Here is a 13,021-nt window from a genome sequence, read left to right on the forward strand (position 1 = left end):
GGGGTGGGCTTCTCCTCTGGCTGCCTTGCGGAGAGAGTTTGGGGGGGTGGGGAGGGAGGGGTAGGGGAGAGTGGGGTTAGGAAGGGAGTGAGAAAGAGACAGGAAAGAAGGAAAGCACCAGGATAGGGAGGCAGATGGAGAAGGCAACAGCAATAGAGCCAGAGGAGTGAAAGAGACAGACAGTGGCTCCACCTGTCATCGGGGTGGGGGGTGCCGTGCACCCCGATTCCCTATGGCACTCCTGGGCAAGGGTCCCTCTACCCTTCTGTCCTGGCCAAGGGCAGGTAAATCCTGCCCCTTGCGGTTTAGGGGACATTGAGCTTTCTAAGGCTTTGTGTTGGCCTGGCTAGTGGTAGTGGGGACCGGCCCAGGGAAGTGACCCACTCAGGGCCACACAGCCAGGACCCAACCCCAGCTCTCCCAAGCTCGCAATCCAGTGCTTATTCCCCTCCCCAGGCCCTACTTCAAATTCTTCCCTGCATGTGGGGGCAGGGTCTGGGGCCAGGACGGGCTTCCAGTGCAGCAAGGGGGATGAAGGTAAGAGCTGGGGAGGGCTCCTGTCCCCTCCCAGTGAAGGTTGTGAGGCCCTGGGCCTAGCAGGTATCACCTCGCCTATTTTTAGGGAACTCAGTCCTGACTGTCCACTCAGCACTTCACATGTTGGGTGTTACCAGCTTCCTGGCTCGTCCCCACTCAACATTCCAAATCCCTCAAGGACAGACTGCATCTCGAACACCTTTGTGTGGACTCGGCCTGTGTCTTGCACACACCTTGTGCACTGGATTGTGTTTGAAAACCACATGGTCACACGTCCCCTTGTGTCTGAGCTTGGAGGCGTGGCCACTCCCCATCCAGATTCAGTGAGGGAAACCAAGGCTCAGAGAAGGGCTGTGACGTCCTTAAGGTCACTCAGTCAATCAGAACCCCCATGCTTGGCCCCTGCCTGGCAGATGCAACCCTAAAGCCTCCAGGGCCGGCCCTCTACTCTGAACTCCTGGTCCCGCTGCATGCTGGGAAGGCCTGGCATGACCTTCTCTAAGCCACAGCCAGTCTTTGGCCTTGAGTGGAGCCACAGAAGCCAGAGTGGGCCACTTCGGGGAGGAGGGGAGGGTGGTTGCTGGCAGTTGGCATCGCCTGTGGCCTTCACCGGGTCACACCCTGTTTTGCAGCCCAAGTACGTCCCCGCATTCCACCCATTCCAGGGCCTGCGCAGCCTGGCGAGGGGCAGACTGCTGACCTACAGGATGCCTGGGGGAAAGTCCTGCCCGCCTGCTGCTTCAGAGAAATACTGGAGCCTGGAGAGAGAGGCCCGGGAAGTCCCCTTGCAGCAGGCGGGACTTGGAAGTGGGAGACCAGTCCCGGTTGAATAATCTCTTCTGGCAGGATGTTCTCGCTGGTTTCTGTCCTCCCAGCACATGGCACGGGGCCGGCCCCCAGAAGATGCTCAGGGCATGTTTGCTGCACGAATGAATGAATGAGTGAGTGAATGAACGGCTGGGTAAATGACAGCCACCTCGAAAGGGCCTCTTTGACCGCCTCAGTATTGTTCTGCCTAATGTGGACTTCGGGACTTCATGTGCGTCGTTGTCCGTGAGTGTTTACGGGATGAGTCAGTGGCCTCCTGGGGGCCCCTCTTCCTCCCGGCCCTCCTTTCATCTCCCTCTCTGTGATCCCAGCCCCTCCCAGAGGAGAATCAAAGACTCAGGCTCTGGGGAGAAGCAGGACCTTGCTTCTGCTCCTTCCTGCCCAGCTGTCTGGGATCTGGGGACTGACGGGCCCCCCCACAACAATGGAGCCCAGGCTGGAGGCCATACAGCATGGGGCCCAGGGGGCAGGCCCTGGCAGGGTTTGACCTCTCAGGCCCCGCCGCCTAAAAGCTGTGTGACCTTGGACAGATTACTTCCCCTCTCTGCCACCATTTCCTAATCTGTGAAATGGGGCTAAAAACAACCTACCACAGAGGCTGCTAGGAGAACGTGGTGAGCTATAATGGACAGGATGCACGTGGGGCAGGGCACCAAGGGAGCATTCAGTACATGTGCACTGCTATTATTAGCACCAACTTGTGTATTGTTAAGTTTAAAGCTCCCTGTTCCCACTGGCAGGGTTGGGGGTGGTGGAGGTGGCTCCCTGACACCCCCTGCAGCCAGACAGGCTGGGAGAGATGACAAAAGGCAGGCAGGGCCAAAGGCCTCAATTCCAATTGTTCTTTTAATAAATATAAAGACAGCCTTTAGACATCCTCCTCCCATGCATTGTTCTGCCAAGGCGAGCAGCACAGACTGGATTCTTCCTGGACTTGGAAAGTTCCTTCCTTTCTTTCCCCTCCCCTGTCACATTTCCTTTATCTAAATCCTCAGCTATGAAAGGGCATATCGACAGCTGGGGGTGTTATCTGGTGGAGGGGACCTTTTCCTAGGGGTGCCTCGGAGATAAGGCGTCTTATCAGCCCCCGTGTCAGGGATGGTGCCAAAGCATTCTAATCATTGAGGCTTGCGACACTTCCCTTCTCCCTCCCCCCCCCCTTTTTTTTTTTTAATTAAAGTCACAAAAGACCTTGGGCTTATAAACAGCCTGATTTGCAGATAGGGTTTCAAAATGAGCAGTGCTCCCCGGATGGTCCTCGGCTGGGAATGTAATGAGCCAGGGTGGGGGCTCTTAGGGGCTGGCTTTCTGCAGATGGGATGTTGCCAAGCACAGAGGGGGCGGAGGGGCGAGAGGGGTAGAGGTCCCGGGAAGATATGAGTGTTCTAGGCACCTGCTTCAGTCCTGTCTCCAGCTTGCTGTGTGACCTTGTGCAGGACACTTGGCTTCTCTGGGCCTCAGTCACTTCATCTGACAATAACTGATTCATTGATTCAGCCATTCATTCAACACCTATTTATTAAGTGATTACTCTTTGCCAGGCATTGGGGAGAAAGAGACAAATAAGACATGGTCCTTGCCCCTGAGAAACTCACAGTCCAGTGGAGAGAGACAGACATGAAAATTGGCAATTACAACTCCGTGTGATTAGGGCTGCAAGGCGGGGATGCCCAGAGGAGGGGAGCCAGAGTTAAAATGGATCAGGTGGCTGCACTGCAGGCAGAGGGAAGGGCACAGGCTAAGGTTTGGAGGTGGGCGGCTGCCTGGGTGAGGCAGGGCTAGGAGAGATTGTGGGGGTGGGGTGGGTGGGAGGCAGGTCACAGCAGCCTTGAGGGCCAGGTAAAGAGGGTTAGGTGCTATTCTGAGACCAGAGTGAAGTTTTAAGACCAGTAAGAGGGCTCTGTTTTGTCTGTCTTGTTTGTAGATGATGGAAATGATACAAAACTGGCCCCTGCCCCTACCCACAGGATTCTCATGCATGTCTGTGGCCTGCCCGCATGTGCTGAGGGGGTGCCAGAGGGCAAGGAGGGGCACGTCACTCAGGGTGGGCCAGGGAGTCCAAGGAGGCCACCTGCCCCCCTCTGTGCAGGTGTGTCCCAAAGGGCCCCAGCGAGGCTGCTGCCGCTGTCCGCTCACGTCTCAAGTCCCCAAGGAGCGGTGCCTCGTTCCCGCAGTCAAGGGCTTTATCCCTGCAATGAGCCCCACTTCATTCCCTTTTTAAACTGTATAATTTCTGCCTGATTGTAATGGCATATTTAAAATTACCAGAAATCAAAGCCGGGAAGTGGATACCGCAGCTTTCATTGCGTGGCTGCGTTAAGGCTGGCGATTGCGGGGGAGGGGGCATGAGAACCACCGACCCTCCCCCATCCGCCCCCCACTTTCTCTCTTGCTCTCTCTTTTTTTTTTCCTGAGACAGTAATAGGAGAAAATTGGTTTTGAAACTGAATAAAAGTCCCTTTCAGAGTAAATCATTTCTTTCAGGGTACCTCTGCTGAAAGTAAAATAGCGCATAATGAAAGGTGGTTACGTGATTGTCTTTCATTTACCGGGAGTCCAGGACAGACAGGAGGCTGCAACCGTCTCGGGGAAATACAAGATTGGAATAATTGCGCGGTAACAAGGAGCTTGTTGTGAAATTAGTATCTTAAGAAAGTAGTGAAAAAAGGCTTTTCCTCATGAATACTTCATTATTAGCAGAAAGCGGCAGAATTCCGGGCTCCAGACACCTGTTTAGTATTAAATAACTTCCCTTTCTTCCCCTTCAACACACCCTCCCCTCTGCTTTCTTCTCCTTTTTTTCCCAGCTTGTCGGCTCAGGCCTTGGGGATGGGGGCGGTGGGGCAGGAAGGGGGGGCGCCCCCAGGCTGGGTGGACATCAGGAGTGCCCAGGGTTGAGCGCACACCTAGGCCTACCTTCTCAAAGGGAGGGGCCTGGAAGGAACCGTCCCACCCTCCCCCTGTCCATCCGGAGCAGGCCCTGCCCATGTCGCCCTGCCCCTCGGGGGCTCTGGGTTCCCAGGAAAGTGGGTCTTGCGAAGATAAAAAGGCTCGTTTCTGTGTGCATCTGGGTGAATAAGCACAAGCGGGGAAGTCTGAGCTGTTGCCTGTGCAGGGCCTCTCGCCAGCCTGGCAGGGCAGAGGTACCCAGGGTGGCCCTGCCCTTTCTGTTTAGGGCAGGCAGCTCAGGCGGGGAGCCCTGGTGGCTCCTGGGGCCTGGCCTCAGGGCTCAGTCTGAGACCACAGTCAGGCTCAGCACAGGTCAGGGTTTGAGCACCCCTCGCTCCCCTAGGGATGCCCTCCTGGACATCCCCTCTCCAGTGGCGGCTGTGAGAGTCCCCAGGCAAGGGGCAGACCAACACTGCCATAAATGGAAACACTCATTCGCCCCCTGGCAGTTCTCAGGCATCCCTCAGTGTCGGTTCCAAAGATGACCAGATGGGGTCTTTGCCCTTGATGAGCTCAAGGCTGAAGGTGGGGGCCAGAGCGGGGCTGGTACAGATTAGCTGGCAGGTGGTTACAAGAGCTGGAGGCCACCAGCCCTGGACAGACAGCCTGCTGAGGGCGCACAGAGCGGGTGAGGATCTGAGCAGGCCTGTGGAGGCGGCGACCCCAACACTGAGCAGGGCCAGGTGGGGAGGTGGGAGGTGGGCACAGAGCAGCCCTGGGTGACCAGCACCTCATCTTCCCTCCTCACAGGGACCCTGCCGCAGAGTGCGCCCCACCGCGGGCCCCCAGCTCAGCCATGCTGGCCTGTCTGCAGAGGACCCAGAACGCCCCGGGCCAACACCTGGCCTGCCCAAGCAAGAGCCTGGAGCTGCGCAAGTGTGAGTGGCATGCCCTCTGTGCGGCCCCGGCCCCTGCCCTGCCCCTCCCTCTGCCCCCTCGAGTCCACGGGACTCTCCTGGACACATACAGCTCTTCCTGCCTCGGGCCTTTTCAGGGCAGCTCCCAGGCAAGGAAGCGCATCCAGCACATCCACCCACCACGACTCTGCTCTGGACGGCCTGTCTTCCCCTAGGCCTTTGCCCATGCTAGGCTGCCTCCCCAGGGTCCCTCCCAGACAGCGGCACCCATCCCCTTTGTCATCTCCTACTGGGCCTGACCTCCTCCCCAACAGCCTTCTCTGACTCCTGCCAGCACCACGGCCCCAACCCCAGAACTGCCTCGGTGACCCCATCACGTGCCACGTCTGCCTCTCTCATCATCATTTTCCTGTGTCCACAGAGAGGAGGCTAACGGGGCAGCAACTGCAGTTGGCCCTTGAACTGGGCCGGTCCACTCATATGCAGATTTTTTTCAGGAGTAACTACAGTACCACAAGGTCTGTGGTTGGCTGAATCTGCAGATGGGGAGGAACCGAGGATACGGAGGGCCAACTATAAGTTCTACTTGAATTAAGCCCCTCATTGTTCAAGGGTCAACTGTAGTCCTAAAAGGGACCCCAGCTTGGGGCCTCGGTCGCTGTGTGATCTTGGGCATGTTCTTTCCCTCTCTGGGCCTTGCTTTTTCAGTGTGTCAAATTAGGATGCTGGAGTTAGGTGACCTCCAGAGCTCTGTCCTTTACCACCTAGGACAGGGACCCCAAACCCTCTGATCTGATTTTTTTAAATATGTAGAAACATTAAAAAACAGGGAGGTTTGTATAAAAATCTGGATCTAGTGTCTCTTGAAAACAAATCAGAGGACTTGTTTACAGGCCCGTGCTCCTGTACTGCAGCTATTGGTTAGAACTGGGGACACTCATCTCCAGTTCACCACAGTCCTATACCCTTCCCTATTGCCTCTTTCCTATAGTACAGGGTCAGCTGCATTTATCATTGTGCTTACAGTTGCTTTTTCCTTTAGTATGTATTTCTCTTTAGATGTGGTAATATATTCACGTGGTCCAGTATTCAAAAGGAATGAAGGGGTATAGGGACAAAAGCCTTCCTCTCCCCGCTGAGGCAGCCAGCATAGTCAGCTTCCTGTGTGTCCCCCCAGGAGATGTTGTATGCATCCCAGCGAAGACATGTGTACACGCATACTTTATCCACTGTCCTATACCTCACTCTTTCACTTAGCGGTACATCCTGCAGGTCAGCATCTAAAGAGCTTCCTCGTTTCTTTGCCGTATAGTTTTTCATAACACGGATGATCATCATTTATTTGAACAGTCCCCTAAGGGGAACCATACTCACCTTGTTGCCATTATAAGCAATGCAGCAGCAAACTTTGTCATGTGCCTGTGTCACAAAGGTGTGAATAAAACTACAGCATCAGGTTCCACAAGTGGAAATACCAGGTCAAAGGTAGGTACATTTGTAACTTTGACACATGCAGTTCGACTGACTTATCTGTTCATCTTCTTGGTCTGTTTTTCCCACTGGGCTTTGTCCTTATTGATTTGTAGGAGCTCTTTGTATATGATGGAATTAGACTTCTGTCTATCATGAATTGTGGATGTTTTCCCCAAACTGTCATTTGTCATTTTCTGCCAGGGAGGAATTTTCTTGGTGAAGTGAAGTTTGTCAGTATTTCCTTTTATGGCCTTCGGATTTTTGTGTCATACTTAGAATGTCCTTCCTCATGCTGAGATTATTTATTTTAAAAAAGGCTTCCCCAGGGTTTCTTCTAGTTCTTTTCAGGTTTAATTTTTTTTAAATGTATGATCTCTGATTGGTGATTTATGTAGTGTGAGAGTCTGGCTCCAAGTGTGTTCAGATATCAGTGCAATACTGTTTTAATACTGTAGTGTATAATACATTAAATTTTTTTTCAGTGGCTTTATGGAGATATTATTCACATATCATACAGTCCACTCAGTGTACATTCAGTAGTTTTTAGTGTATTTACAGAATTTTGCAACCATCACCACAGTCAGTTAGTTAGTTAAATTGAAGTACAGTCAATTACAACGTGTCCATTTCTGGTGTAGAACACAATGTCCCAGTCATGCATACACATACATATATTTGTTTTCATATTTTTTCATTAAAGGTTATTACAAGTTATTGAACATAGTTCCTGTACTATACAGAATAAACTTTTTAAAAATCTATTTTTATATATAGTGGGTAACATTTGTAAATCTCAAACTTCCAGATTTATCCCTTCCCACCTGCTTTCCCCCAGTAACCATAAGATTGTTTACTAAGTCTGCGAGTCTGTTCCTGTTTTGTAGATGAGTCCATGGTGTCTTTTTTTTTTTTTTTTTTTTAAGATTCCACATATGAGTGATACCATATGGTAGTTTTCTTTCTCTTTCTGGCTTACTTCACTTAGAATGACGATCTCTAGGTCCATCCATGTTGCTGCAAATGGCATTACTTTATTCTTTTGTATGGCTGAGTAGTAGTACCTTATATAAATATACCACAGCTTCTTTATTCAGTCATCTGTCGGACATTTAGGTTGCTTCCATGTCTTAGCTGTTGTAAATAGTGCTGCTAGGAACACTGGGATGTGTGTATCTTTTCAAATTAGAGTTCCCTCTGGATATATGCTCAGGAGTGGGACTGCTGGATCATATAGTAGGTCTATTTTTAGTTTTTTGAGGAATCTCCATACTGTTTTCCTGGCTGCACCAAACTACATTCCCGCCAGCAGTGTAGGAGAGTTCCCTTTTCTCCACACCCTCTCCAGCATTTATCATTCATGGGCTTTTGAATGATGATGGCTATTCTGAGTGTTGTGAGGTGGCACCTCATTGTAATTTTATTTTTAATGGAGGTCCTGGGAGTTGATTCCAGGACCTCGTGCATGTAAGCACATACATGATCTACCACTGAGCTATCCCCTCCCCTCCCCACAACCCATTTAAGAGCATTTTTATCACCTCAGAAGGAATCCCTTACCCATCAGCACTCACTCCCTCATCCCCCCACCTCCTTCCTTCTCCATAGAGTCCCCTGTTTTGGACTTTGATAAGAAAGGACTTATACAGTGGGTGGCCTCTGGGACTGGCTTCTCTCCCTTTGCATAACATTTTCAAGGTTCATCCATGTTGTAGCTTGTGTTTAATATATTTTAACAGTTGGTGGTGTTTCTTGCTCCGTGTTACCACCATCTTACTCAGAATTTCCTTAGCTGGTCTATTAGTTTTCTGTCTGGACTATGGAATCGCCCTATCTAGTTAAGAACAACATCCTGTTTGGGTTTTTACCAGGATTGCACAGAATTTATAAATTAATTCAGGAAGAAATGACATTTTAATGATGATCACTTTCCCTACAATGACATGATCTGTGCCTTTCTGTTCGTTCAGACTTTCGTTCTGTGTCCCTCAGAAATGTTTCAGTATTTCTTACATTTTAGATATTGCACATTTTTAAAGTTTACTTCCTCTGGAAAGTTAACCTTTCCTGGTGAGTCTTTTCTTCCATACATAGAGGTAAGGCTGTTAACTCCTGCCACCTTACTGAATTCTTTGGCTGTAATGGTTTTTCAGTTTAGTCTCTTAGGTTTTCCAGTTATACCATCAAATCATTTGCAAGTGATGATTTTACTTCTTTGGACATTTTATACCTTGATTTGTCTTATTTAATAGTGTTGGCTACTATCCCTGGAACAATGAAAATTAATAGTGGTGACAACAGACAATCTTGTGTTGTCTCTGACTTTAATGAGAAAACTTCTAGGTTTTCCCCATTACCCAAAATGCTGGTTTAGGGGCAGATATTTTATCAGGTTAAATGAGTATCTATCTATTCCTGTTTCATTAAGAATTTCAGAAATCAAGAATGGAATCTGAACTTTACCAAGTGATTTTTCAGTGTCTGTGGAACTGATCATATGGTTTTTTTCCTTTGAGCTATTAATAGGAATAATGATCTAGATGTCAATACTGAACCATCCTTGCATTCCCAGTTGGTTCCCACTTGGTCATGGTAAATACTTTGTTATAACGCACTGTGGGATTAGATTTTTTGAGTCTTCAGTTTTCTCTTTTTGGAACAGTTTTTGTTGGGTTTTGTGATCACTGTTAACACTTGCTTCATAAGGACAATGGAGGCTTTCCCTTCATTCTCTGGGCTTTATGACAGCTTAAGTAGAAACGGATTATCTTTTCTTTAAAGATTGGTTGCTCCTCCGTGAAACAGTCTGGGCTCAGCATTTATTTGGGATGAGTAAATAGCCCTTAGATAATGTTCTCTATTCCTTCTGTAATAACTGATCCAATTGTCCTGCTTCTTGAATGATGTTTGTAAATTGTTCTTTTAGAAAAGTATCCATTTTTGTTTTGGTCGGGGGAGGTAATTAGCTTTATTCTTTATTTATTTATTTATTCTTAGAGGAGGATTGAACCCAGGACCACACGCATGCTGACTAAGCACATGCTCTACCACTTGAGCTATACCCTCCCCTCTGAAAAGTACCCATTTTATCCAGATTTTCAACTTCACTTGCATGAGGCTGCACAAAATAAATTTTTAAATTGTTCTCACCCTTGTTTCTTTTACTGTACATTTTGTGCTTCCCATGCCCTTATTTCTTATTGATGAGTTAGCTAACAAGTTATCTATCCCTCTTTCCCAAAGAACCATCTATGGGATCCATTTATTAGTAATTATCCTTCCTAATCCATCAATTTATGCATTTACCTTTATTAAAATCTTCCTTCTGCTTTCCTTTAAAAATTTTTTTTCTTGAGTTAGAGGCTGAAATCTTGATACTGATAAACAAGAAAAAAAGGAAAAATTAAGACTATGAATTCTCTGAGTACTGCTTTAGCAGTATCCTGTTGGTTCTGATATGTAGTTTTATTAGCAGTATCTTCTAAATATGTCATACTTTTGGCTTTGATTTGACTTCAGGCTCATTTGAGTTCCATCTACCCACCCAGGTAGTAAGGTGCTTTAGTGTTTTGTTATTTCTAGTGCTGTTGCATTATAATCACATAATGTTATGATTTCTACTTTTTTGGACTTCAGTGAAGTTTTCTTTGCAGTGTAATCTACGGTTGTTTTTGAGTTTTGTGACTTTTTTATGAGGATTTGAAAAGATGTGGCTCTGTTTTCAGGATTCAGAGGTTGGTGTTTACCAATTATATCTACCCCATTAATTACATTAGTTAGGTCTTACTTACCTTTAACTTAGCTGTCATGAGTAGAGGAATGAATTCCATGCCGCATGCTAATGTGTTCCAGTCTCTCTCTCCTTGTGGCACCTAAGGCTTTGGCCTTATGAATGGTGATGCAATGTTATCTAACACATAGATATTAATACCTTAAATATGCATAGTGAATTCCATTCTTCTTTGCTGCATTTAATAGTTTTTGGCCTGGATTCCATGTTATCTATTAAGATGGTAACCGCCTATTAAGATGCTGTAATTCATATTTTTCTTGAAACCTTTGCCAATCCTTTTATTTCAACCTTTCTGAATTACTTTGTTTAGATGTGACTCATATAATATAGTTGAATTAAGCTTTGTGATCCAATCTGAATGCCTTTAAAATTTTTTTTTAATAGGAGAGTTTAGCCCACTTACATTTATTGATAGAACAGATGTCTGGTCTTGGTTCAATCATTCCGTGCTTTGTTTTTATTGCTTTGAAAAGTCTTTCCCTGTATGATCTGTGTTCTCTGCTTTGTGTACCTACTAATTATAGGGAAGTCTGGTATCCTTGTTCTGGGCACATTAAAGAGTCCCCTAATTCCCTATTTTTTTGGAACAGTATCTATTACTTTCCCTAAGATGAACAAAATGATGAAATTAATGTATTTCCTTTTTCTCTCTACATTTTCTCTGATTCATGGCATCCTCTTAAACCTCTGTTACCTGACATCAGCTTTAAGTATCTTTTGATCCCAGCTGTTAAAAATGAAGACATCTGTGTACTCATCCTGCTGTCCCCCACTTTCCCCATCCCCCGTCTTCCAAGTGACACCATCACTCTATTCCCTGGGCTTGTAATGTTAGCATCTGGGTACAGCCCCGCAGCCCCACAGCTGTTCCCACCTCGGTCTCCTAGATGAACAGGGTCCGTGCTCACCACCAGCTCTTCAGATGATGGAAAAATAAAGCAGAAGTTGCCCTCTAGTCTGCGTCTTAAGGCCTCCTGTGGATGACACACCTGGAATTCTCACACGTTCAGAATGGTCTGTTGACTTTCTACTTGAGTGAGCCAAAAAAATCATCCCTGGGTCACTTTGTTTCCTTGAGGATTTTTTGTAGACCTTGTTCTCTTCTTTCCTGATGTTGAATGTTGCCATGGAGAAGCTGAAGCCTGATTCTTCCTCCTTTATATTTCATTTTGATCTTTCCACATCTTTCGTGTCATTACTGGTACTAGCCTGTCTTGAGGTTGACCGTTCAGAGTCTATTTTTCCTGGAACAGTCCGTGCCTTTCGACAGGCAGATCCAAGGCTTGTATTATTTCAGTTTCCTTCTTCGGGGGGACTCTAGCTAAGCAGAGATTGGCTGTCTTTTGCCCATTTCCCCTACGTACCCTCTTCCAATTACCCCTTTCTACCTCCCTATTTCTTTTTCACCTTGTTTTCTCTGCCTTCTTTCTCCCCTTCCCTGCTCATTCCATTTATTTTTTCTTTTTCTCCTATTCTTGTATCTCTGCTTTGCATTTTTGCTTTATAGAAACAATTGCTTACTGCGTTTTCTTTCATACTGAAGTATTTGGCCAGAATCTTGACCTCTTCTGTGCCCATATTTTTCTGATGGAAAATATTTTTTTGCCAATCATTACTTATGTTTTGCCTTTCTTTCTCTTATATATTTGGGCTAGGTCCTGTGCTGTTCAGTTTTGATTACTTGGCCTCTGGAGGGTATTTCCAGAAAGAGAAGAGGGACCTAGGATGTTGTATCAACATCCTCAGAACTGAAGGTCCTCTGATGGTGTCCTTTCAGAGATGCATTTGTCTGCCTCATCAAAAACAGAACAATGATGGAGAATCTGGAAGGGCCTTCAGTTTCAAGGAAAAACGTTTTTTCATGCACAGCTCCCTAACCCTCCTTTACATGGCCTCCAGGGAGAACACGTTCTCTTTTATAAAATTAGCTACTTCACTGAATAGATTGTCCATGGCACATAATTCAGAAGGCATAAGAATTTACAGTGAAAAATAACTCTCCTTCCCAGAGGAAACCAGCACGAGCAGCTTCTTAAATACCCTCCTGAAAAATGCATGCGTGTGTGAAGGGGCAGTAAATACCTTTCACGTAAACATTTCCACCCAGACATGCTTCTGAGCCTTTTTACCTTAACAATGTATCTTGGAGGTTTTTCCCCACCTGACAGAAAGCGTGCCCTCATTGTATTCTACTGTACAGATACAGATGACCTTTTTAACCGTCCCCCTGTGATGGGCATTTAGGTTGTTTCTAGTCTCTTGCTCTTACGAACAGTATCTTTGTACATGTATGTAGATCTGTGCAAAAAAAAAAAAAAACACAAAAAAACCTCTTCCAGGATGGACTTGCTGGCTCAAAGGATCTGTGCATGTTAACCTCTGACTGCTCCTGTCCAGCTGCCAGGGTTTCCTGCCTTGCCCTCTCAGCCAGCTGGCTGGGGGATGACTGGGGCTGGTCCTTACCTCCTGCTCCAAGGCTGGAATCAGAGAACGCGGAGGACCACCAAGGATGTCTTGCTTCCCCTGCCCGCTCGGACCCTTTGACATCTTTGCACTTATTGAAAAAGACACCGACTCTGCGTAATTA

The 13,021-nt window shown here is 47.2% G+C and overlaps 1 protein-coding gene across 3 annotated transcripts in view; it reads left to right on the top strand.

Annotated features, from left to right (window-relative positions):
• Positions 1-13,021, top strand: part of FAM222A (family with sequence similarity 222 member A) — a 53,917-nt gene that overhangs the window by 22,390 nt on the left and 18,506 nt on the right. Inside the window, exons 1-2 of one of the 3 annotated variants that reach the window (XM_032471397.1) lie at positions 3,633-3,981; positions 5,065-5,192. The exons of 1 other annotated variant lie outside the window; for it this stretch is intronic. In XM_032471397.1, coding sequence (XP_032327288.1) covers positions 3,881-3,981; positions 5,065-5,192 — 229 coding nt within the window. In that variant the 5' untranslated portion in view covers positions 3,633-3,880. Of the gene's footprint in view, positions 1-3,632; positions 3,982-5,064; positions 5,193-13,021 lie in introns of those variants that run through there. One more of the 3 variants, XM_032471398.1, reaches the window with a different exon arrangement.

This window comes from Camelus ferus, chromosome 32 (genome assembly GCF_009834535.1).
Source record: "Camelus ferus isolate YT-003-E chromosome 32, BCGSAC_Cfer_1.0, whole genome shotgun sequence".
In the NCBI taxonomy this organism is placed as follows: domain Eukaryota; kingdom Metazoa; phylum Chordata; class Mammalia; order Artiodactyla; family Camelidae; genus Camelus; species Camelus ferus.